The 27,100-nt window shown below is 37.9% G+C and overlaps 2 protein-coding genes across 3 annotated transcripts in view; one reads left to right on the forward strand and one right to left on the reverse strand.

Annotated features, from left to right (window-relative positions):
* The window catches only part of LOC126183473 (zinc finger protein 135-like), a 106,024-nt gene extending 87,412 nt beyond the window's left edge, over positions 1-18,612 (forward strand). For both annotated transcript variants that reach the window (XM_049925490.1, XM_049925489.1), the window contains one exon: positions 15,031-18,612. In XM_049925490.1, the coding sequence (XP_049781447.1) occupies positions 15,031-15,676 (646 nt within the window). In that variant the 3' untranslated portion in view covers positions 15,677-18,612. The remainder of the gene's footprint in view (positions 1-15,030) is intronic.
* LOC126183474 (mucin-5AC-like) overlaps positions 1-27,100 on the reverse strand; it is a 653,654-nt gene that overhangs the window by 361,183 nt on the left and 265,371 nt on the right. The window lies entirely within an intron of this gene.

Genomic DNA, 27,100 nt, shown 5'->3' on the forward strand with positions numbered 1-27,100 from the left:
TGGCTCGTGAATAGTTGGCCACACGAGTGGATTTCCATGATGGGCCAAAACCGCAGGCTGTTTCTGTGGGTATCTGTAATGGATCGGGCCTGCTGATCTGAAGCCATTCAGTTCCTACTAATGTGCAGGCACTGCCCGTCAGATCTAGTCTCACTGATCTGCTCACAGGCCGGGTCTCTTTATGTGTGGTGTAATGCAGCGGATTTTCATGGTTTATCCATGGACCCAGGACTGTGGTATTCCTCAGCAGGCCAGAGACCATGGGCAGTGGATTTCAGGAAATGGGACTGTCTCGCCACGAGTATGTTGTACAGTGTGGCATTTTATAGATATTTTATTTGTTCTAGTACAGTTTGACTCTTCAAAAGTAGTTTATATGTTAGAAAGTATGGATGATAAGAAGACGAAAATTGTGTCAGTCACTAGCAGTGTGTATGCTATGTACTCATATATTTCTCAGAAGAAAACTCATACAATCCCTGTAAAATAATAGATACGACACAGTGGGTAATAACAGACAATAACAAACATAGTAGAACCAACATTTTATTGGTGGTTACCTACAGTGATGGTTTACACAATTCTTCCTCATCTTATACATTTTTTCAAGAGGCCTACTTTTTTTCTGAAGTTATTTCTGAACACAGTGAAGATATTTTAAATCTGTCTTGTGACTCCGAGGAAATACATATCTTTTGTCACCAAATGTGTTTCCTTTTATTGAAATAAAATATCAGTGGTCTTAATGAAACACATCTACCATTTGGCTTGCTTTCTCCATCTAAAACCAGTTCATTACAAAAGATGTTGATGTTACTACTTAAGATTTTTGCTCACAGCAGGGCAACCCTGCTAATGATGTTTCAGTGGATCGTCTTTTATTAGACAAAAACTTGTGAGAAATTTCCCATTTGTTTTTTTCATACAGTACCCACATATGTTAGTATTCGGCTCAATAATTCATCTGCTAACTCAAAAGATGTAAACCAACTTCTTCCAGTGAAGTTTCTGTTAGTTCCATAAAATGCCTTTCTAAATTTTAGCACATCCTGTGTTGGTACTGTGAGAGGTTAAGCGATTTTCCAGAGCATATAAATGCATTATGTAAGCAATGCATTCTCACATCGCAAATACGCTGCATTCTCAGACCATATTTTCCAGGTTACTTTTGATAAACATTTTGAATGAGCACCTTCCTCAAAATTCTACCAACATTTCACCAACACTTAAATATTTTGAACAAGAAAAGTTCGTGCTACCATTCTAATTAACTTTTCATAAATTTCTCATAGCAGTGCCAGTTAATCTGTAGATTTTTCTTTCTTCTTGTGTACTGATGTCATCAAAGGTGACATTGAAATGTATGAATAAAAATTGTTTATTCCCATTACTATCTCTACCAGTAAAATCAGTTGTCCATAGCGATCGAACTTCTTCATGATTTGACTAGAGTATTGAAGTAAACAGAAGTAATTCAAGATAAGCTCGTAACCCATAGCAGTCAATGTTTTTATCATAATACAGCCACAATAATGGAGTTAAATATTTATCCTAAAGTTTTTGTGTTGGTATGGTGCTCTATAGTCTCAATCATATCATTGGTAAATGATAGTTCCCAACTATCTACTGGCAACATTTCATTTTTATAATCAGCAGGTCCTTTCAATCCCACGCGCTCTTTTACAATATTGTCCTGTCATATGCGATGAAGTGGGGCAGATTTACTCCATTTATATCTGCTGTTACCATAAAAATGGTTCCCTGGGCTTTCATCTTCTTCTTCTTCAGCAGAAGAAGAGCCTTCACTTTGATCAATCTCTGAAAGGTATTCACTATGTATCAAATCATGATCACTAATGTCATTTACTTCTTCTTTTTCTGGGTTATTTCTGTGTATGTCTTCACATTCTGACTCAGCACCTTCTTCTAACAGTTGTAAAGTATCCTCACCACAGATAAAGTGAGCCATTGTTATAAATATACTGAAATAAAAGCAAATTATCATATTAGCATATTGTAAATAAATGCTGTGTAAAAGCACAGAAACCCTAACAATGTAAAATGGGTACTTACTGTTAAGACATGGCGCACATCCACCTATCACAAGCCTCCATGGCACACTGAGAATACCTAAAATGGTGAGCCTGTAGTGTGCCAACAACAGAAATTATTAACAAAAAATTTAAAAAATTTCTGGTGTGTGTGTGTGTGTAGAGGTTAAAGTCTCTACAGATGCATAGTTTGCCATCCACCTCTGTGGCTGAGATGGCAGTGTGGCTGATTACCATGTGGGGAAGCCAGCCAGCTTGAAAGTTTTATCTGCTCAGGGACTGACTGGGTATCGTGTTGTCGTCGTCATTTCATCATCATCATCATCATCATCATCATCTCTGCGCAAGTAACCGAAGTGGCGTCTAGTAAAAAGGCTTGCACTAAGCAGCTGAACAATTGGAGATGGTGTCTCCCACCAGAAATGCCATATGATCATTTTATTTCATTTTTCACAATTTTTCATTAGATTTGCTAATCAGCACCACATAGATTATCCATTGACAACTATTCTAGCCTGTTGAATTATGTTTCTAAGCTGTCACATGACACTAGCCCGAACTGAGTGTGGAAAAAGGGTAGTTGATTGTGTTTTGTGAGTTTACTTTAGTTATTTGTGTGCTTCATAGTTCTTCCTATGATGTGGAACGAGTCAGTTTTTACAATTATAATAAAGTTTCTCAGTGAAATATTAGGCATCTTGTTGATGATTTACTCTCAAACACAAGCACGTCCCTTACTATACACAACCAGATTTGATTTTAGTTTGTGTTTGATGTTAATTCTAATATTATTACATTCTTTAAATTACTAGGTAAGTGGTCAGAGATTTTTATATTTCACTCATATCTGTGCCACACTAAGGCTGAGTGATGGATCGTGTAAGTAATTTCTCCTTCTAGTATTGAATTTGTGTATATTACTGTTGTTTTCAAACTGTGATTCTTGTAGACAACAAAGTTCATAATGGAGTTAGTGTACTGTTAGTTGGTGTCAGTGTTCCCAACTGTTTAAAGAACTTTCTAGAAGAGTGTGTAGAGTAGACACCCCATATTATCCTTATTACACAGTTCCATACAACAAACACATTTTTCCACAGTGACAAAACCCAGAATATGGTACTCTAAAACATCAGTGAATGAAAATAGGAAAAGTAATTCAATTTTTTGACATTTTCATCTCCAAAATCTGATATTATGTCTAATCCAAAGATTGGAGAGCTTAGACATTTAAGATGATTTGTAGTATGCAATTTTCAGCTCGGGCTTTTAACAATGTAAACACCTAAGAACTTACAACATTCCCTTTTTTTTATGTACCATAGTGCATTGTTTTTAATGGTGTGGTCAGGCATTGTGCAATACAGGATTGTCTTTTTTGTTTTATCCAAGTTCAGTGACAGTTCATTTGCAGAGAACCAGTAATTAATTTCCAAGAAAATTTACTTTATTTATCACTTTGTGTGTTGAATTCTCTCCATTGACTTGTTTATAATATTTGCATAAGCAGAGAAAAGAACTATGCTGCTGTTTGCCTGTATGATGGCTGATCATTTATATATAACAAGAACAAGAGTGGGCCCACCTACAGTCATTATTCTCTGTTCTGAAGATGCTGTTTCATTGTTTACCTGGGTTTCTTAATGCAACACTTGCCATTTAAGTTTGGTATTATCTGATTTGTGAAATGAGAAGTAGTGTCTTCTATGGAGAGACCCCTTTGAGATCTAAATGCGGATTGACTAATTACCTTATTTTTAAAGAGGTATGTTATGGTTCTTGCACACATAATCTTTCCCAGTGCCTTAGATGAGAAGGTAAGTAGTGAGACTGGTTGACAGTTACTAATGTCTCTTTTATTACCTTCCTTGTAAAGGAACCTGACTATAGCATATTTCAGTCTGTCTAGAAATATCCTGTGTGATACTGATGTGTTACATATGTGACAGAATACACTGCATATATCTGAAAAATAGGTTCTTAGTTGATGTTGTTGTTGTGGTCTTCAGTCCTGAGACTAGTTTGATGCAGCTCTCCATGCTACTCTATCCTGTGCAAGCTTCATCATCTCCCAGTACCTACTGCAACCTACATCCTTCTGAATCTGCTTAGTGTATTCATCTCTTGGTCTCCCTCTACGGTTTTTACCCTCCACGCTGCCCTCCAATACTAAATTGGTGATCCCTCGATGTCTCAGAACATGTCCTACCAACCGATCCCTTCTTCTAGCCAAGTTGTGCCACAAGCTCCTCTTCTCCCCAATTCTATTCAATACCTCCTCATTAGTTATGTGATCTAACCATCTAATTTTCAGCATTCTTCTGTAGCACCACATTTCAAAAGCTTCTATTCTCTTTTTGTCTAAACTATTTATCGTCCACATTTCACTTCCATACGTGGCTACACTCCATAAAAATACTTTCAGAAATGACTTCCTGGCACTTAAATCTATACTCGATGTTAACAAATTCCTCTTCTTCAGAAACGCTTTCCTTGCCATTGCCAGTCTACATTTTATATCCTCTCTACTTCGACAATCATCAGTTATTTTGCTCCCCAAGTAGCAAAACTCACTTACTACTTTAAGTGTCTCATTTCCTAATCTAATTCTCTCAGCATCACCCGACTTTATTCGACTACATTCCATTATCCTCGTTTTGCTTTTGTTGATGTTCATCTTATATCCTCCTTTCAAGACACTGTCCATTCCGTTCAACTGCTCTTCCAAGTCCTTTGCTTTCTCTGGCAGAATTACAATGTCATCGGCGAACCTCAAAGTTTTTATTTCTTCTCCATGGATTTTAATACCTACTCCGAACTTTTCTTTTGTTTCCTTTATTGCTTGCTCAATATACAGATTGAATAACATCGGGGATGGACTACAACCCTGTCTCATTCCCTTCCCAACCACTGCTTCCCTTTCATACCCCTCGACTCTTATAACTGCCATCTGGTTTCTGTACAAATTGTAAATAGCCTTTCGCTCCCTGTATTTTACCCCTGCCACCTTCAGAATTTGAAAGAGAGTATTCCAGTCAACATTGTCAAAAACTTTCTCTAAGTCTACAAATGCTAGAAACGTAGGTTTGCCTTTCCTTAATCTAGCTTCTAAGATAAGCCGTAGGATCAGTATTGCCTCACGTGTTCCAATATTTTTACGGAATCCAAACTGATCTTCCCCAAGGTCGGCTTCTACTAGTTTTTCCATTCGTCTGTAAGGAATTCGCGTTAGTATTTTGCAGCCATGACTTATTAAACTGATAGTTAGGTAATTTTCACATCTGTCAACACCTGCTTTCTTTGGGATTGGAATTATTATATTCTTCTTGAAGTCTGAGGGTATTTCGCCTGTCTTGTACATCTTACTCACCAGATGGTAGAGTCTTGTCAGGACTGGCTCACCCAAGGCCGTCAGCAGTTCTAATGGAATGTTGTCTACTCCGGGGGCCTTGTTTCGACTCAGGTCTTTCAGTGCTCTGTCGAACTCTTCACACAGTATCATATCTCCCATTTCATTTTCATCTACATCCTCTTCCATTTCCATAATATTGTCCTCAAGTACATCGCCCGTGTATAGACCCCCTATATACTCCTTCCACCTTTCTGCTTTCCCTTCTTTGCTTAGAACTGCGTTCAGTTCATAACCGGTAGATTGTGGTCAGAGTCCACATCTGCCCCTGGAAATGTCTTACAATTTAAAACCTGGTTCCTAAATCTAAGTTACGCTCTGCACAAAATTCTACTAGGCGGCTTCCTCTTTCATTTCTTACCCCCCAATCCATATTCACCTACTACGTTTCCTTCTCTCCCTTTTCCTACTACTGAATTCCAGTCGCCCATGACTATTAAATTTTCGTCTCCCTTCACTATCTGAATAATTTCTTTTATTTCATCATACATTTCTTCAATTTCTTCGTCATCTGCAGAGCTAGTTGGCTTATAAACTTGTACTACTGTAGTAGGCGTGGGCTTCGTGTCTATCTTGGCCACAATAATGCGTTAACTATGCTGTTTGTAGTAGCTTACCCGCATTCCTATTTTTTTTATTCATTATTAAACCTACTCCTGCATTACCTCTATTTGACTTTGTATTTATAACCCTGTATTCGCCTGACCAAAAGTCTTGTTCCTCCTGCCACTGAACTTCACTAATTCCCACTATATCTAACTTTAAATCGTCCATTTCCCTTTTTAATTTTCTAACCTAAGGTCTTAAAGGTCTTTACATGGATAGTCAGGCAGCAGTTAGAGTTGACAGTAAATTGAGTTCATGGTTCAGAGTAGTTTCAGGGGTAAGACAAGGCTGCAACCTGTCTCCACTGTTGTTCATATTATTTATGGATCATATGTTGAAAACAATAGACTGGCTGGGTGAGATTAAGATATGTGAACACAAAATAAGCAGTCTTGCATATGCAGATGACTTAGTTGTGATGGCAGATTCGATTGAAAGTTTGCAAAGTAATATTTCAGAGCTAGATCAGAAATGTAAGGACTGTGGTATGAAGATTAGCATCGCCAAAACGAAAGTAATGTCAGTGGGAAAGAAATACAAACGGATTGAGTGCCAAATAGGAGGAACAAAGTTAGAACAGGTGGACGGTTTCAAGTACTTAGGATGCATATTCTCACAGGATGGCAACATAGTGAAAGAACTGAAAGCGAGGTGTAGCAAAGCTAATGCAGTGAGCGCTCAGCTACAATCTACTCTCTTCTGCAAGAAGGAAGTCAGTACCGAGACTAAGTTATCTGTGCACCGTTCAATCTTTCGACCAACTTTGTTGTATGGGAGCGAAAGCTGGGTGGATTCAGGTTACCTTATCAACAAGGTTGAGGTTACGGATATGAAAGTAGCTAGGATGATTGCAGGTACTAGTAGATGGGAACAATGGCAGGAGGGTGTCCACAATGAGGAAATCAAAGAAAAACTGGGAATGAACTCTATAGATGTAGCAGTCAGGGCAAACAGGCTTAGATGGTGGGGTCATGTTACACGCATGGGAGAAGCAAGGTTACCCAAGAGACTCATGGATTCAGCAGTAGAGGGTAGGAGGAGTCGGGGCAGACCGAGGAGAAGGTACCTGGATTCGGTTAAGAATGATTTTGAAGTAATAGGTTTAACATCAGAAGAGGCACCAATGTTAGCACTGAATAGGGGATCATGGAGGAACTGCATAAGGGGGGCTATGCTCCAGACTGAACGCTGAAAGGCATAATCAGTCTTAAATGATGATGATGATGATGATGATGATGATGATGATGAACCTACCTGCCCGATTAAGGGACCTGACATTCCACACTCCAATCCGTAGAACGCCAGTTTTCTTTCTCCTGATAACGACGTCCTCTTGAGTAGTCCCTGCCCGGAGATCCGAATGGGGCACTATTTTACCTCCGGAATATTGTACCCAAGAGGACATCATCATCATTAACCATACAGTAAAGCTGCATGCCCTCGGGAAAAATTATGGCTGTAGTTTCCCCTTGCTTTCAACCGTTCGCAGTACCAGCACAGCAAGGCCGTTTTGGTTAGTGTTACAAGGCCAGATCAGTCAATCATCCAGACTGTTGCCCCTGCAACTACTGAAAAGGCTGCTGCCCCTCTTCAGGAACCACATGTTTGTCTGGCCTCTCAACAGATACCCCTCCGTTGTGGTTGCACCTACGGTACGGCTATCTGTATCGCTGAGGCATGCAAGCCTGCCCACCAACGGCAAGGTCCATGGTTCATGGGGGGAAGTTGATTACATTCTTAATTTCTTTGCAAGAGTGTAGAGTAACTGTGATTCAGCGTTTCTTTTTGTTTTTTTGTTTTAAATATCAAAGTCCCCACACTCCTTAATTGATTTCCTGATTTCTCTCTTAACTATTGCCCATACAGATTTAATTTTATTATCTGAATTATTAACTTCAGACATTATACAGTTTTTTTTTAATTTTAATCACTTCCCTTAAGACAGCACAGTGTTCCTTGTCATATTAAAAGATAAGCCACGTGGTTATTAGCATAAGTGATACTAGGCTCAAAAAGAGAGGCAACAGAGTGGTAGCTTCCGTTACTGTAGCAGTACATCAGAGTAATGGGAATTGGTATAACTTCTCATAAAAAGTGGCTTATTTTAAATTTCACCTGTGCTCTTTAGCTTAAGCTCCTATATTTTGTGCATGTTTGTGTATTTGTCAGGCCATTCCTTTAGTACAGATAGGAACTGTGATTTCTGTGTTCAGATGAGAACTGAGTTGGTAACCCTTTGCTCACAGCTCCAAGACGCATTGACTTCGGTTGACTTGAGGAGCTTGAGGGTATTACCAGTGGGCATCACAATGGGGGCAACAGAAGTGGGAATCTGAGGAACATCCAGCACATCCCGAGTGTCTTCCAATTGGTCGACTACTGTGGCCGCTCCAGGTGCTGCCTACACTGAGGTTGTCCCATCTTGTGTGGTTGAGTGGGAGGTCGTCCCAAGGTGTGGCAGGTAGTGAAAGACTTTCCAGGGTGGAGGGGGGTTGGGGGGGGGAGGAGAGGGGGGCAATCAGAGGGCCACTGTGGTTTGTCTGACAAGCAGGTTTTGGGTGCAGTCTGTGGCTGACAAAGTCCCTCAGCCAGATGCAGTCACTCACGCCATATGCAGGTGGCGGCTTATGTTGATACTAATGGTGTGTGTCACTTTGAACTGGAGAGATTCTCTCTGGTTTCAGGCAGCTACCTGATGTTGTAAAGATTGCTTGCAACATGAAGGCAGAGTTCACTATCAGTAGCATCATCAACAGAACCGACTGTGATCCTTTGGTACAGAGCTGAGTGGAGGGTCCGAATCAGAGGGTCAGATGGTTGTGCGACTGTCTAGGCTGCAGATTCCTCGACACATGCCGTAAAGTGGTGGGTTTTCACATTCTGCTTAATAGGTCAAGGGTCCATTGCACACAGAAAGCTGCTACACAGTTAGTGGGAGTTGAATGGGGGACAGGGTCTTGAGAATCTACAGAAAGGGTGCCAGTCTAAAAGGGTGCAGGGCAAACCTGGGACGAAGGTAGACCTAGCAACAATCGGTGTTGCAGTTGTTGTTTGTCGTAGCTGTGTTTGGGAAAAACGAGAGCTCCAAGCACTAATAGAAGGCACTGTATCTCACTTTGTTATAGGTATGGAAAGCTGACTAAAGCCGGAAATAAGTTCAGCCGAAATTTTTACAAAAGACCTAACCTTTTTCAGAAAAGATGGATGAAATGCAGTTGGCGCTGGAGTATTTATTGCTGTGGGAAGTGGTTTATGTTGTAGTGAAATTGAGGTAGATGGTTCCTGTGAGTTAGTATGGGTAGAGGTTATACTTTACACCCAGAATAAGTTAGTCATTGCCCACCTGACGCACTTGATACAGTTGCTGAACAGTTCAGAGAAAACAAGTGTCTCATTTCAAATAGGTACTGCACTCGAAATACGAGGGGTGCCCAGAAAGTAATGCAACAAATTTTTTTCCTCAACAATTCTTTATTGAACATGATGAGCATTACGCACTCAAAAGAATGGTGTTTTATGTACACACACTATTTTTCCACATAATCTCCATCCCGTTGTATGGCCTTCCTTCAGCACGAAACAAGGGCGTGTATGCCCTGTTGGTACCAATCCTTGTCCTGGTGATGGAGCCAGTGCTACACTGTGTGAATCACCTCATCATTCTCAAAATGTCTCCCATGAATGTCATTCTTTATTGGTGAATGATATCAGCTCGCTGCAACGTGTCAGGTGTGACAGGCGTGGATGGTCTCCCCGACTGCTGCAAATTGTGGAGCTCTGCAGAACCACCTTCTGATGATCTCACCCTGCATACCCAGCGACTAACTGTACATCTGTCAACAGCAGATGCTCCATAGAGTTTGACAAGCATTTGTGAGTAGCCCTCACAATTTCTTTCTCTGCAGTGAAAAATTTAATGACAGCACATTGCTTGTAATGCACATCACCTACAGACGCCATTTTGAAACTATCCTGCAGCTACGCTATCTGTCAGAAGTGACAGAAATGTGGTGTGCTCACTCAGGAGACTTCAAATAATACACACGTAACGTTTCACATTCGTAACATTGTTTTCGGCTGAGGGTGGGAGGGAGGGAGGGAGGGGGGGGGGGAATTGTGCATTACTTCCTGGGCAACTCTTGTACATGTTTAAAGACTGTGGTAGGTATAAAATGTCATCCAAAATAGTACTGAATACTTTCTGTGAAAATTGTTTTCAGCAGTAGTTCAGGAGCTCACTCAAAGTGTAAATAGTTGTGAAAACATACTTGACCTCTTGGCAACAAATAATCTTAAGCAAATAGGGAGCGTCATGACAGATACAGGGTTTCGTGACCACAAAGTTGTTGCAGCGAGACCGAATATTGTAACACCCAAATGCACCTTTCTTTCTTTCTTTTTTTTTTTAAGCAAATAAAAGTTTGCTTGTTGCCTTCCGACAGACACTCTCTGGTCTTTCATTCTGACTATGTAAGCATAGACCAGATGTGGTGTGAATCCAGAGAAATGGTATCACTGGTGAGATACACACCAAATAAATTAATAAGAGATGGTACTGATCCCCCATGGTACCCAAAACAGGTCAGAACACTGTTGCAGAACCAACAAAGAAATGCCAAATTTAAAAGAATACAAAATCCCCAAGAATGGCGAAGTATTACAGAAGTTCAGAATTTAGCATGAACTTCAGTGCGAGATGCTTTTAATACTTTCCACAATGAAACTCTGTCTTGAAATCTCGTAGAAAACCCAGAGAGGTTCTGCTTGTATGTAAAGTGAACCAATGGCAAGATGCAGTTAATACCTTCACTGCACTGTAACAGTGGTGATGTTACTGATGGTGACAGTGCCACTAAAGCAGAGGTACTAACACATTTTTCTGAAATAGGAGTGATCTGCTGAATTAACTGACCCATATCACTAACGGCAATTTTCAGTAGAATTTTGGAACATAACTGTGTTCGAACATTATGAATTACCTCAAAGAAAATGGATTATAGACAAATAGCCAAATCATTGAGAAAATATCATTCTTGTGAAAAGCAACAAGCTCTTTATTCTCACAAAGTAACAAGTGGAGATGTCAGATTGCTTCCATATTTTTAGGTTTACAGAAGGCTTTTGACATCTTTCCTCCCAAGTGACTTCTAATCAAATTGTATGCCTATGGAGTATAGTCTCAGTTGTGTGGCTGAATTTGTGATTTCCTGTGAGAAACATTACACTTCATAATAACTGATGGAAAGATGTCGAGTAAAACAGAAGTAATATGCGGCATTCCCCAAAGAAGTGTTATAGGCCCTCTGTTGTTCCTGATCTACATAATTTAAGAGACAGTCTGAGTGGCCCTTTTAGATTGTTTGCAGATTATGCTATAATTTACCATCTTGTAAAGTCATCTGATGATTAAAACCAGTTACAAAATCATTGAAAAGATATCTGTATGGTTAAAAAAGTGGCAGTTGACTTTAAATAATGAAAAGTGTGATGTCACTCACATGTGTACTAAAATGGATCTGCTAAATTTGAGTTACCTGATAAACCACACACATCTAAAGACTGTAAGTGCAGCTAAATACTTGTGGATTACAGTTACAAATAACTTACATTTGAACAATCACATACATAATACTGTGGGAAAAGCAAACCAAAGACCACAAATTATTAGCAGAATACTTATAAAATGCAACAGGGGAACATTTTTCTCCATTCTTTCATAGTCATCAGCAGATATGTAAATAAGTGACCACAGCAGATTGCTCAAATTTTAATGGTATATTCTGTTGGTATTTATCTAGAAGTACCATTTTCCCATTTTCAAAAATCTTTATCCATTATTGAGAAACACCTCAAAAACGTGGTTTTTGGGCACCAGAACCGAGCCAGAAATTCCACATGGCTGTGTACAGCAAGTGGCTGAAATTTTTGCGATACATTCCTAAGATCCTGAACTGGAACAAATTTGATAATTTTCATGATATCTGTTTCTGAGTTACAGAGGTTCAAAGTTACTCTTCTTGTAACTGTAATATATGCACATAAAAACCAGTGTGAGTGAGGCGAAAACTTAGTTTCTTAAGTAATGTATCACACAGAAATATGTTGTTGTGATCAAAAGGGTTCTGGGAATACCACTTTGCAGTGCTGAAGCACATGCAAAATTTTTGTGCAGGTAAAATCCAGTCAGAGGTGTAAAATTAGATTTGTGTTATTTCAATTTGACATCAGCAAACTGTGAAAATTTTACTGACACACAAAGTTCTTTACATATGGGTGACATGCCCTGGTGTAGCAGGAAAAAGAAGGAAACCAGCGGAAAATTGCTCCTATCAGAGCACAAAAACAAGTGAATATGCTCCTGTTTGAAAGACATTGAAAAATGGGTACCAGCTGCCTCATTCTACCTCCCTCAGCACATTTAAAAATTTTGGCATGCCAAATGTTTTTATATACACACACACACACACACACACACACACACACACACACACACACACACACAGAGAGAGAGAGAGAGAGAGAGAGAGAGAGAGAGAGAGAGAGAGAGAGAGAGAGAGAGTGGCAGTGGGAAATAGATGGAAAAGTAATAAATACTGGATGATAGTAGACAGTGGTTGTGGTGTAGAAAGAGCAAAGGAGACAGTGGCAACATGAGAGGAATAGAGGGACGCAGTGGCAGTGGAACACAGTGACAGAACAGTACTAGGAAAAGAGTGAAAGAAACATTGCCAATGGGCACAGAGAAATAATGACAATGAGTTGGGCTGAATGAATGGGTGAGAATGGGCAAGTGGGAGTTGATGAGTATGAGTGACTTACGATTGATTGACTAGTGGATGTGAGCAAGTTACAGTTAGGGGAGTTTGTGGGAGTAAGGTGAGTTGAATGTTAAAAAGAATGTATGTTTTCATGCCGAAAGTTTTGGGGAAATTTTTAAAGATGTTGAGGAAGGTCTCTTTTCCACTACTGTCTCCTCTCCCTCTCTTTCTCAGCATAAAACGTGTGAATTTTTTTGGATTCCAAACTTTTAAGGTGCTGAGGAAGGTAGAATGAGGTATCTGGTACCCATTTTTCAGTCATAGGCTTTTAAAAAGGAGCATATTTGCCTTTCATGTTTTTCATGTGCTCTGATAGGAGCATTTTTCCACTGGCTATTATATCCTCCTTGAAGTCTGAAGGTGTCTTACCTGTCTCGTGTATCTTGCATATCAAGTAAAATAGTTTTCTCATGGGTAGTTCTTTCAAAAATCTCAATAGTTCTAAGTGTGTGTCATTTACCCCATTTGTCTCATTTCAACATAGAATTTTCAACGATAAGTCAAATTTTTCCATAGTATTTTATCTCGCATGTCACCTTCATCTGCTTTCCATATTATTGGCTTCAAGTTTGTGCCTTTTGCATAGTCCTTTCATACATACTTCCCACCTTTCAAGTTTTTCTCCTTTGCTTAGTACTAACTTGCCATCTGAGCTCGTGATATCTGTACAGTTGTTTCTGTTTTGTCCGAAGGTTTGCCTTAACACTTCTGTAAGTGGCATCTATCTTTCACAACCACAATTGCTTCTACAGTATGTCTTCTTCTTTGCCATTTTGTATGTCTTATCTGTTTTGTATTTGAGACATCTATACTACCTTTTTCCTACTTATTTCACACTAATTTTTCTGCTGACAGAGGAATTAGTGTAATGTGTTTCTTAAAACTTTTGTATCTGATCTTTTTCCCTAAATTGTTAGAAGGAAGATTTTAATGTTTTTCCAGAGTAGCTGCTGTTTACTATTTTCTGCTCACAGTCCATCCAGAGCACCTTTGTTTTACATATAGACATTTTATGTTCATAGTGCTTGCTCTGTACTCTTTTTAATAGCATGCTTTTTAATTTTTCTGTGTTGTATATTATATGGTTTCAGTTCTTAATTGCAAATTGGTTTGTGAATTAAAGGAATTTTGTCTTCCTGATAAACAGTGTTCTAATACCATGGCAATTCTTCTTTACACCACTTCTGTTTGAATTCACCCTCACATCTCCTAATGGAAAACTCTATTCAGTATGCAGTTCAGTTATGTGTAAGAAGAAGTTAAATTTCATGTTCAGAGTGTTATATCATAAGCATCTTCCCTCATTTATTCCTGTAAATATTATTAAATTCTTGAATTCAAATTTCAGCTATTATGAAGTTGGTGCTTGAGGCTCTTCACATACACTCATTTGTTATAATAATCATTGAATTGGTGCAGCATTTCATTGCTCATTTCACTGTACATTTCTCTTCTATCGTTTCTTATTTCCTATGTGCCTTTCCCTTCTTGCAAGGCTGGCCGCGGTGGTCTTGCGGTTCTAGGCGCGCGACTGCTACGGTCGCAGGTTCGAATCCTGCCTCGGGCATGGATGTGTGTGATGTCCTTAGTTCTAGGGGACTTATGACCACAGCTGTTAAGTCCCATAGTGCTCAGAGCCATTTGAACCTTCTTGCAAGGATCGTGATAAGGTCAAGATTTAATTTCTGTTCATTTTTCCTTCTGCTTGTGTGTACTTCTACATTCCTTGGGTTGCTTCTGTTCAACAACTGGATAGATAGGCAACTTTCTGTCACCTCACATAATATTAAACAAAATAATTGAAAATTTAGTCAAAATAATGACCTTAGCATGGCACTGAAGGCCTTATAAGAAGCTGATTGATTGAAGTAGTTGTTTGGGTTATTGGTAAAAACTGAAGAAATTCTATTTGTGAAGATGATGGACCGTTAATGGTTTTATTTCCTTGGTTTAATATATTTTGTTATGCCATTCATAAATCTTGGTTAATTCTAAATTCTATGTATGTGCACTGATGGGTGGTTCTGCTTAGTAATTAGTGTTTCATTGTTCCTTGTATTACAGTTTAATGCTTTACCACACTTTCTTTGTTGCAGGTATTTATATTTCACATATGATGTGTGTTATTGTATAAATTTGTTGTCTTCAGACCCGTTCGCACTGCAACCAGAAGATTGAGGAGTCACACTCGTAGCAGAAGATTCCAACATGAGAGAAATGGCCTGGGTTTTAGTGATGAAGCAGATGTTCATGACGTTCATTCCAGTATTACAAGATTCAGTTCCATTACTGACCTCCAACATGATGTGTCAGTACTTCACATAAAGAGGAAGAGGAGCCATAGTGCTGATTCTAGTGACTTTCCAGCATCATTTTCTGATAGTAGTCCACATGCCACAGATCCAAGCACTGATGAAGAATTGCCAACGTGTGCAACATGTGGAAAATGTTTTCGCAAGAAGTATGCTCTTGTAAAACATGTCTTCACACATGTTCCAAATGTTAGTAAACCACTGTATGTCTGTAAAGATTGTGGAAAGGTAATTCCCACAGCATCAGTTTTGAGAAAACACAGACGTATCCATCTTAATGAACTTCCCAATTCATACAGCAGTAGCAGACGATCAGTTTCATCTCTTCAGACCAGAAAATATGAAGAGGGGCCACTAGCTGAGCGCACATATCGGTGTCCGTACTGCTTCCGTTCATTCAATCAGTTTGACTACTTTAGAAGACATCTCAATGTTCATTCTGGGAGGCACTTTGGCAGACACATCTATAGGTTACGCAACTGAGTAATTTTGCCAGTGTTGTCATTCCTATAGCTTCTAGGAATTTTTTGATGAGCTCAGGGAATTAGTGTGATGAAGTTTATAGAGTTGTTTCTTACCACTCATCATTTACAGCATGTCACCTAAAACGGTTGCAGAATGAAAAAGTGATTATGGGTCCACAAATGATAAATATGCCAACACATTTATAAGACAATGATTAGTAAAACAAGTTACTCCTTAAACAAACATTATTCCAGTTCCAATAGTTGTTGGGACACATATAGATGAATAGAATAATAAACTTGGTTCAGTAACAAATGACAGGAGAAAGTGGTATTATTTGATGGTGCCTGATTGGTAGCAGAAGAAATGGAAAAACTAAAGGAAGCTGAAAGTCTCCATAGTATTTAGTTCCTGAATCTCATGGTTTCAGTCACTACTTGAGAGTGACTACACCATTTTGTGTTTGTATGGACTGATGATGAGAGAACCTTGGAAATATGATGTGTGGTAGTAGTTTGTGTAAGAAAAATACAGCTAGTTAGGTTTGTTAGCTTGTAAGAAGTAAATATAGTATTAGATGCCAATAGGCATCTAAAGTGAGCAGTCCTGCGTTATATAATTGGGAGAAGCAGGATAGTACATTGCTTGCCTCTGTTCTCCCACAGTTTTATTAATTTGATATATTTTGTGTTACTCTGAAATATCAATATTACTTTTGTACAGTTAATTAGTTATTTGTGAAAAGAATGATTTTTTAATGAATTACTTGTACACATGTTGTAGACTTATGTTTTATGTTTTTTTGAATATTTATGATACCCAGAAAATGGCCTCCTTTTGTAATATTTCTCATCTAACATAAATGATGATAAAATTTGTGTGTGTGTGTGTGCATACATTTATAAATTCTTTATGGTATTTGATCTAAATGACTTTATAATTTAAATTTTACTTGCCTTTATTTTCTGTATGTTTAATGTTTTGTTCTGTAATGCACTTCAAAATGTGCAAAAAGAACAAAGTTTGCTCAATAAAAAAACTTTGTGTGTGTGTGTGTGTGTGTGTGTGTGTGTGTGTGTGTGTGTGTTTCCCTTCAAACTTTGATTAATGTAGAACAGTTGTTAGATTTGTTATTCCTAGAGACCGGAAAAATTTGCATTTTGCGATAAATAGATGCGAATTATTCCTCAAAATGCGAAATTTCTTAATAGGCGCTGTTTCATAGCGAATTATATCCAAATTAGTTATTTATTAGAGATAGTTTGAAATAGCTTATTTTCTGCTTTTTAATGTTGAAAATGTAAGCAGTTACTGGCATTGTACATCATCTGGTGATCCCCAGTTAGGAAAGATAATGTATACAAGAACCTACTTGCAAAATATAGTGTACGAATGCATCAATGTGCTCAGTGGTTTGATGCCATGCCAATGTAGTCGAGACTGGTCTGTTCAAGATAAATGTCACATAGTGCAACGTAGTACTCAGCCATGGGACCTAGCATTTTATAAGAAAGAAATGCATATATTTGTTTGTTTGTTAAAGCTCAAAAGATAGTACGCTGCAGACAGTTTTAATGTGGCAAATTAGGTGGCAGATGTTTTGAACTGTAGTTGCATCGAATACCGCTAGAGGTCAGGCCTGAACAACATTGTTAACAAACTTCAACAAGCAGTTGTGTGGTAGTGTGAAGTGACTAATCGTGGTTCTTCACGGATTTCGATTACAACCTCAACACCACCAGAAGAGATCGGCAGCCCCTGTGACAATGTGTCAGTTTTGCTGTAGAATGCTACCCATCGAAATGAAGGTGCGGTTTGTTTGGCCCGACGACTCCTTCCCCTGTGGCGGTCAAAATTCTAATCTGTTCACACTAGTGGTCCTCTGCAATTATTACCTAAAGCGCCCGCCCTCTGTGCTAGAGCGATTGTAGAAAGTAAAAATCTGTAACTTTTTTTTGATGGCATCTAAATTCTTCCCCTAGCTTGAAATTGAGTTGCCATATGTTCGGGTCTGCTTCTACGATAAGTGCCATGTCAGTTCTGTCTGTGTCATTGGGTCAAGCATGGGTCATATAGCTATGAATGTCCACAGAAGGTCGAAGTTAGTAGTCTGTGGATTTTTTAATCCTCAAATTGGGTGGGAAGGACAAATAATGTCCAGAAACACCTTATATCAGACACACATTCACTTAAACAGCAGGAAAATGCTGCTGCTTTTCAACAGAGCAATCATTTCTGAAAGCTCTAATGCAGCTGCTGGCTGGAGTGGCCGAGCGGTTCTAGGTTCCACAGTCCGGAACCACGCGACCGCTATGGTCACAGGTTCGAATCCTGCCTCGGGCATGGATGTGTGTGATGTCCTTATGTTAGTTAGGTTTAAGCAATTCTAAGTTGTAGGGGACTGATGACCTCAGGAGTTAAGACCCATAGTGCTCAGAGCCATTTGAACCATCTAATGCAGCCAAACACAGGCCAGTTTGGAAGAAAATAATGTTGAAGTTTTTGCAAAAGCAAACATTCCACTCAAAAAGAACCAAATCAGTACATTTTCTAACAGTCAATTTCAAATAACTAATAATTTGTTTGTCATCACTCTTGTTGCATGACAACCTTTCAAGTCTTTTCATCTAATCATTTACAAACAAAGAAAATAGATGAGAATTTTGACAAAAATAGATGCAAATTTTGCCAAAAATAGATGCAAATTTTGCCAAAATAGATGCTATGTTTTCCGGTCCCTAGATTCCGAAAGACTTTATTTCATGACTTTACCATATGTATGACTGTCAGTAATATTGTTCCTTTAAGTGTGTTCGTGTATGTAATAGAGAGTTAGCATTCCAGCTTTGTTAAATCGTAAGTTTAAGTGGTATATTTTACTTATTGACATCCTTCTTAAAGCTTTGTAGTTCTGTGATAATGGAGTCATATTAAAACAGGTAGTCTACCATCAATTATTAATTGTTATTTTATGGAAAAAGCAGAAAATAGGCAAACTGAAACCTACCTCAGTACTATGACTTTTGGTGTCCTTTTATCATATGTCCTTATACATCCTCTGTCATGAGACGTTAGTCACCATTAAGAGCTTATTGTATGGTGCCACTGATATTCTTAGTTTATTTATGAGCTCTTTTGATGCATCTGTTTAAGTTCCCCTGTTCTTTCATTCAAGTCTCTGGGAGGTCAGGTTCAATACTGCTACCACCGGCATGTATTTGAACTTACAACTGTTGTCAAATTTTGCACAAATGCCAAGCACGTGAAATTAGGCAGTTACTCGAGAAATGTTATGTTAGATGTTTGATAGTTAGGGCAGATTATGGAATGGGAATGCAGTCAGGTAAAAGGTCCACTGATAAAAGCCACACTTATATGTACTATTAACTCTTTATTTACATTCTTCATTTAAATTAAAATGTCATTATTATTAATTGAGATAATTTAATGCCAATATCTATATGCTAAAAATGATGTTTAATGAAGTAACGAGTTATTACCACAGTGCTCTAATTTTTTTATGTCTGGTTCAAAACTAGATCAGATTAGGTCTTATATGTTTCTATGCACGATATGATCAGTTTCATCTTGTCTTCATGGTATTTATCTGATTGTTGCATACTTATACAGTCATGTGGGATTTCTGCTGTTTGCAATGTGGTTGATTCCATATGGAATGTTTTGGTGCTAGTGTCTGTTGGATGATTGCTAATGACAGTTGTGTGTACAATGGTACTGTTCCTCTCTCCAGGAGGCCTAATTAATGAGATTCCATGTTTTTGTGGTATGGGAGGATTGTGTAGTGGTAATCAACACACACCTGTCAGAAAACGTGGTCTAGCGCTTTTGTTAGTAGCTGCACACAAGATGTCTTTTTTAAAGTTTCAGTTTGTATCAGTAAGTTTGTAAGACTATAATAGAAGGTAAACAATTATGTTGCCTTCCTTGCCCATTTCCTCCACACTTTCTAATACCCCTGTCAGTTCAGTGAATAATGGTGCCACATACCTTCATTGATGAGGTGTAGTTCCCCATTCACACACCAGGGATCAAACCAATCAATTATTATTGAATTGGTTATTAGGTAATCAGAACTTGTGTGTGTTTGCAATGATTCATTTGTGTGATGCAACTGCAGTGATGTCGCCTTAGATTCATAATCAAAGTGACTATTTTATGTGTAGCTACAAAAAATAAACAGGTTTAACACAACAAAGTCCTATTCCTCACATTTCAAGGGTGTTTGCATATGATGGTCTGAGAATGTGTGTGCAATTTCCCATGCAACTTGGTTGTGTGAAACGTCTGATTACCAATGAAGTCTTGTCCACTGCTCACAACTACAGTACTACAAAACTCATATTGCCACCAGCATCTAATGCTACACAATATATGTACATATGTACTCATTGTTATTAAATATACCTTGATATTTCATTGAAAGAAAATCCAATTTAACATAAAATACATGTTTTGAAGGTTTAATACTTTTAATTACCCAGCATAATGTCCATATGTCATTTGGTATTATAGATACATGTGTCTCAGCTGTGTACAAATTCTCATAATTTTTATGTTTCTACGTTCATTAACATAAAGCTTTGAGAAAAGTGGTTCATGAATATATGTGGTGCCGACTATTTATATACTTTCAGTGAAATTAGGGCACATGTCAGAATCCAAAGCTACATAAAATTCCCTCATTTCAGTTGCCTATTTAAAGCAAAGTTCTTATTACATAGCAGGTTGTGCTTATAAACCAGAGTGGTGTCAACATCAATTAAGAATGAGCTTAGAAAAAAGTTAAATTTTAGTTACTTTCATTCAAATGCTTTAAATACTGTAGATTTATTGATGTAAATTTTGTCGCCATTTGTAGTAATCTGAACTTAAATGAGTTGTAAGACTTCTTTCCTTTTTCTCTGTTACCCAAACTCCTTTCCAACACACTTTCATGTGCTCTTGCATATGCCAGTAAGTTTGAACAATTTACCAGAACGTGCTTAACACGTATTACATCATTCACTGTCAATAGGCCTGAGAAAGTTTTGTAACTGCGAGTGATTCGAATCACAAGTTGTAATGAAATTAATTCCTCAGTACACTATAACATCCATATCAGTTTGAATACAAACCAATACTGAAAATATTTCCCATTGTACAGTGAAGTGACAACTATGAATAGCCTCCATTTTTTTAATTTCTTAATTTTTCCTCCAAGCTTAAAAGCTTCTTAAGCTTTTTCAACCTGCCATTGCAGAATCATCGTTATTTGCCCCCTCAAATCATTTTTTTTTTTTTTCCTCTCTTTGGTGATTTGTCTAAAAAGGAAAATTGCGTATAGAGGTTTATTAAACTTACAAGAAGACATATGCATTGATCAATACTTACCATCAGGAGGTGCAATTTACAGTATAAGAAATAGAAGTGTCCAAAAATAAATAAGACAGTAGTCAGGTCCACAGCTTCTTTCTTCATCACAGAAAAAAGGAAATAATTCAGGCAGGTTACCATGTTAAATGTGACCTACTTTTTGTTAAGAGATGAAGCATAGATTGCTCACCCTCTGCAATGAAATATTTCCAAATTTGCAATTGGTGTAACACAGCCTGTGAGTAACCATTTGTCATTTGATTTTCATATTCTTCATATCAATAGGAAATTCCTCCAGCCAACAATAAATAGTGCTCAATGAAGGCCTTTTTCAAAAATTCAAAACCAAAGAAATGTGTAACCACAAAGTTTACTGTCAAAATACTTGTGAATTGTGTTAAAAGGTCTGTGATTTAAACCAAGCAAGGTGAAGAAGTGGTTAGCATACTCGACTCACATTTGGGAGGACGACGGTTCAAATCTGCCTCCAGCCATCCAGAATTAGGTTTTCTATGGCTTCCCTAAATTGCTCCAAGCAGATACTGAGATGGTTCCTTTGGAAGGGCATGACTGATTTCCTTCCCCATTCGTAACACAACAATCGAAGTTTGTGCTCCTTAGCTGATGACCTTGCTGTTGATGGGAAGTTAAACCCTAAACTACTTTCCTTCCTTCCTTCTTTACTTGTATGATTTAATTCACATCTCTCCCTCCCTCCCTCCCTCTCTCTATCTCTCCCAGTTTTTTTTGCAGTGTTTCTATTATGTTAAACTTTGTGCATCAGTACAATTTTTGCAGATAGGGTATTGTATTTCCCCTTTCTGATCATGGTAGAAATACACGCCGGCCAGTGTGGCTGAGCGGTTCTAGCTGCTACAGTCTGGAACTGCGCGACCACTACGGTCCCAGGTTCGAATCCTGCCTCGGGCATGGATGTGTGTGATGTCCTTAGGTCAGTTAGGTTTAAGTAGTCCTAAGTTCTAGGGGACTGATGACCTCAGATGTTGAGTCCCATAGTGCTCATAGTCATTTGAACCATTTTTTGATAAATACATGCGTTTACACTCAAGATAAGCATATTAGGTCAACATTTTTGTTTGCTGGAGATATGAATTTTCTGCAAATGGGTTTGCTGCACTGAAGACAATGCAAGAGTACTATAGAAACTCAGAGGAACATTCCTTTCTTGTGATGTTCTTTCATGCCCTTCATCACATCTGAAAAATGAGCATGCAATGTGTACACCACTCCTTTTTCCATCATATGGTGTTGCACCTCTTTGGAGAAAATCCAAACATATAAAGTAAAGGTTACCCATATTAACAAATAGAAAACTGTTTTGAAATAGAATGTGAGGGAAGTCCTGTTAGAGGCAACAGGATTCTGAATACATGCTAGTAGATCAGAATTGGAATCTTAGATACAATGCAGCAGAAGAATAGCGTCAATGATTCCTCACTCCTATCACTAATTCACTTGCCTTTTCCATTTTGTACATTGTCTTTAAGAAGAAATTAAGGGCTGTAATACATTACAGAGAATAACAGATAAGCCACCTTGATATAAAAGGAGGAGGAGAAGAGGAAATAAAAGTGGTTCATCAAATTTTTATAATTGATCAATATTCTAGAGCTAGTTCTGCCAGAAAAACAAAAATAATTTTTAAACAAAATTAATGTATCAAAAGAAAAATGCCATGAGAGAGACAAGAATGATGCAAAATTATTGAATCTGGTTAACCTAATATAACAATAATAGCAAAATTTCTGTGATTTTTGCCAACAGTTAATATGCAAATAAGATGCTGTCATTTGATGTTTATTTCAAAAATGGAATGCAACAGTTGAAGAGAAACTGTTATAAATGTTCTAGGGAAAAAAGAAAGACTTAGCTCCAGGAAAAAAGCGTACAGGAAAATTAAAAGTGCCACAAAATAATTAAACCCAAACCTTGTTTGGAATATACATCACTCATATTCTGAACTGAACAGAGCAGCTATTTTGGCAGCTGTTGGGTATAGACTAAAAGTATTCAGTTCTCATGTTTTCTGCATTGTCGGTAGATGATATTTTTGTATTTAGTTTTAAGTTAATTCAGATTGATATTGACTTCTAAAACTAGACAACTTTAGTGACCTTATATGTCACTCTATCTATAATATCTATGGTTAGCAGTTGGATGACGATGATGACACTTGGCACTGACAATGAAAATGAGGTATTAGACATTTTGAGGGTCACTCGTCATCATCATCTCAAAGTGTCAAAATACTGTGAATGTCCCTATAGTTATGAATGAGGTGCATCTACCACTCCAAGGGCCAAGGACTTGGGCAGCAAGCAGGCACAGATGGTTGGTGGTGGCAAGAACAGTGGGATGGGGTGGAGTAGTGTCGAGTTAGGGCAGAAGTTGCATTCAGGTCTTTTTCTGTTCTTTCTTTATGCACTTTGCTTGTTGTTCAGTGCTGGCTGTGCTGTCAGCGTATAGCTGCTAACATGCAATAACTCACCGAACTTCGTCAATAAGCTTCGTGCCTCTTGACAAGATTCTCGTGGATCTGTATTTCAATAAATTCCTTTATCACGCTTTCTCAATAGCCTTTGACTGTGCGCAACCACTTGGTGGACACAAAATAAAACGTATGTTCCTCATTTAGACTGTACTTTGTCACTGGTGGTTTCTCTCTTCTCCCAGACGTACACACCTAATTTGTGCCTAGCATTGTTTCAAGATATAACACTGTGTTTGTCCAGTGTACTGGCAACCACATTCACATGAGGTGCTGTATATCTGTGGTGTGTGAAGTTTCAGTGGATCCTTCACAAAACAAAGAATGTTTTTTGTCTTCAGTGATGATTGGAAGGTGATTTTTGATGTCACATTTTCCAAGCAATTCGTGATCTTGGCTGAGAGTGGCCATATATGGAGCCTTCCTCTTCTTCCTTTTTTGTTGCATCTTCTTTTTTTACGTGAATGGTGGCAGAGTGGTTCTAGGCACTTCAGTCCGGAACCGCGTGACAGCTACGGTCACAGGTTCGAATCCTGCCTCGGGCATGGATGTGTGTGCCGTCCTAAGGACGTTAATTTTAAGTAGTTCTAAGTTCTAGGGGACTAATAACCTCAGATGTTAAGTCCCATAGTGCTCAGAGCCATTTTTTTACTTGAATGCACGTCTAATTTGACATATGCTGTACAAATTTCGATGAATACTTTCTTCAGATTTAGGCTCAGCTGGAAGTCTTTCCTCGTCACAGATTACAAATGTCCAATGGTCCAAGGTGATTAATAATTTGGTCCTCTTTCCCAGATGGTGGAAGCGCATTGCAAACAAATACAGGTCTGTCTTGGTCTTTTTCCTATAAACTGCATGGCCTACAGTGGTGTGCATGTAAGAAGGTGACTGCATGATGTGTTCTGTGCAGAGAGAGAGAGACGGAGAACACGTCATGGCATCTGTTTTTAATGCAAATAGTGGAAAATCCAGGCTGGAATAACATAATCTGTCATCTCTGTAACTCAGTAATGTATGCAAACTACTTAACAATTTTGCAGTGTTATACATCAGTTGTCATCTTTTTAACTCGGTAATTTACTTCCAGGTTTGAAATTCCTTAGAAAGCCAGACTTAAATTTACAGTTGTGAAATAGTCTGATTTCACTGCTTTAATGGAGCAGCATTTCATTTTTGGCTATGTTTGTGAATGCTTACTGTCTCTCATAGTGCCACAGACCAAATCTGTGAGTTTAAGTTAAACATATATTTTTTCCAATATATTTTTTTTAAAAATAGCATTATGAAACCAATTATTAATTCCAGTTATGACAAATGAATTCCCATTGTATGTCAGTTTTAAAACCAGACATCCACAATGAGAATATTCTTAATTATTCCCCTGAAATTTGCCCTCTTATCAGCCAAGATTTCAGTTCTAGAAAAATGCTGAAATCACATTGGGCAAGATCAGAATTTTAACAGTCAGTGCTGAAGAACTCTGGAGTTTACGTTGATAAAGTGCAAATATTAAGCAGATCTGCTGAAGTGTTATCATGAAAGTGTCAACAATAAGATGTCAGTATTGGGTGGGTGGGTTTAAAGTGTCCATGTGATATTTGGATGGCATTGTCCTACATATCTAGCTCCAAAGGCTGTGTTTGAGTTGAACACTACATGTTAAACACTCTTAAGTGAAGAAACTGACAATAACCCTTTTTTTTTTTAAGTGTGATAGGTGCTCCATTTTCAAACACCTATGTCTCATTTTGCAATTTGCGTGCAACACCATAATGATAAAGCCAGGCTTTATGAACTGTAACAATGCTAGTCACGTAGCAACATGCACCCCTTCACGACACGCTGAGCTTAACTTTGTACCATAGAACATCGTCCCATCTGTTCCTCTCAATGAATTCGATGTCTACACAGAGAACTCTGCTTTCTCACATTATGATGTCTTGCAGAATAGTATGTATTTTAGGTGTAGACAGCTCCAGAGATGCCATATACAGGTCTTCCTCTCATACTTTACATACTGCATAAACATTCCTTATATTGATTGTCGAAGCAGGTTGGTTTGAATAGGCAATTTTGTGTGTGAAACTGTCTGAATATGGCAGGATGATTTTACCGACATTCAATAAGGATTGAAGACATTTTGTCAAAGCTATTATATGGTGTCAGCTCTCAAGACAAATTTTAGTACCTCATCTCTTTGTTACTATCTGATCTACAGCTGTGGGAGAGCATGAGAAGGAGCTCAAGTTATTGACCACAGTGTGTGTGTGTGGCTATGTCTAAGCATACACTGAAGCAGGCTGCAGATTAACCACATTGTAAAACTATTCTACTTACATTTATATTGTCATTAACTGCAAAGATTTCTTCATTTCCTTAATTTTTGTGCACAACTAGCATCACTTTCGTAGGTAAAGACTCTATAAATCTCCACTAAATGAATAAATGCTATGCTTTTACTTGACTTGAAACTAACATTGTATGGAAATTTTTCACCTCAACATCTCTTCCATCTGTATGCTTTGCTTTTTGGTGCACGTACTATGCTTTGCTTTTTTAGTGCACGTACCTTCCAGTTAATCTCAGTCTACAACAGTTCTCATTTCCAGATATTTGTTCAGTGTCAGAAGTCCTCTTTCTCATCATCTTATTTGTATATCACAATTTACAATGTAAATTTTAAATGCCTGTTTATTATAATTAGCTGAAACTGGTATCTCATTTATTTCCCAGTTGTATCTAAAAGTTTTGACTATGTTTGCCTGTTCTGTTCAGCCTGCCACTTTTTTTCTGCTGCTAGAGAAAGTTACACATTTTCATGATGATTCTATAAGCAATCTAATGGAAAATGACTCGATTTGCGAATGAAAACTCTCAGTAAATGCTGTGGCATCATGAGCAATCGTGTGGAATTGAGACTACATGCAACATACTTAATTAGTATGTGCCTAGCTTATGGGGTCAGAGGCGAAGCCCTGATCAGCCATGAAATTTCCTTGCCAATCAAATTACTATGCATAATTATTGTCATAGACAAAGAAGATGGTTGTGGATACAAAATTCTATGAACTTGTGAAAGAAATCGGTGTAAGGATTGTAATAATGTTAGTCATTAGCTATGTCTCTATATTTCATTTGTCATAAACATTTTCCAATTGTTATGGGTTCATTCTCACTATTAGTCAATAATTTCAAGCCCAGAAAGTACTGACCTAGATGTTTTATTAGTTATAACATGAAATTATGGCTGCATTGTAAATATATGCCTTTGTGCATTTATTTTCATAAAAGACTTGCAAGGTAGATAACTGTACATAACATACAATTGTCAGAACTGATCATCAGATATTTGTATTTAATATTAAGGTTTACAGTATAAGCTGTTTAGTGTAATTCAAAAGAAACTTAATATCATAACTTATTTTTCTTCTCATAGCTATTTACAGTTTTGTCCTGTATAAGAAAAAATACAAATAAGTTTCAGAAACTAAATTCTAAATGACATTTATTCAGTGAACAAGTACCATCTAATTTTAGTTATGCATCCTGAGATTTTT

This window comes from Schistocerca cancellata, chromosome 4 (assembly GCF_023864275.1).
Source record: "Schistocerca cancellata isolate TAMUIC-IGC-003103 chromosome 4, iqSchCanc2.1, whole genome shotgun sequence".
In the NCBI taxonomy this organism is placed as follows: Eukaryota; Metazoa; Arthropoda; class Insecta; order Orthoptera; family Acrididae; genus Schistocerca; species Schistocerca cancellata.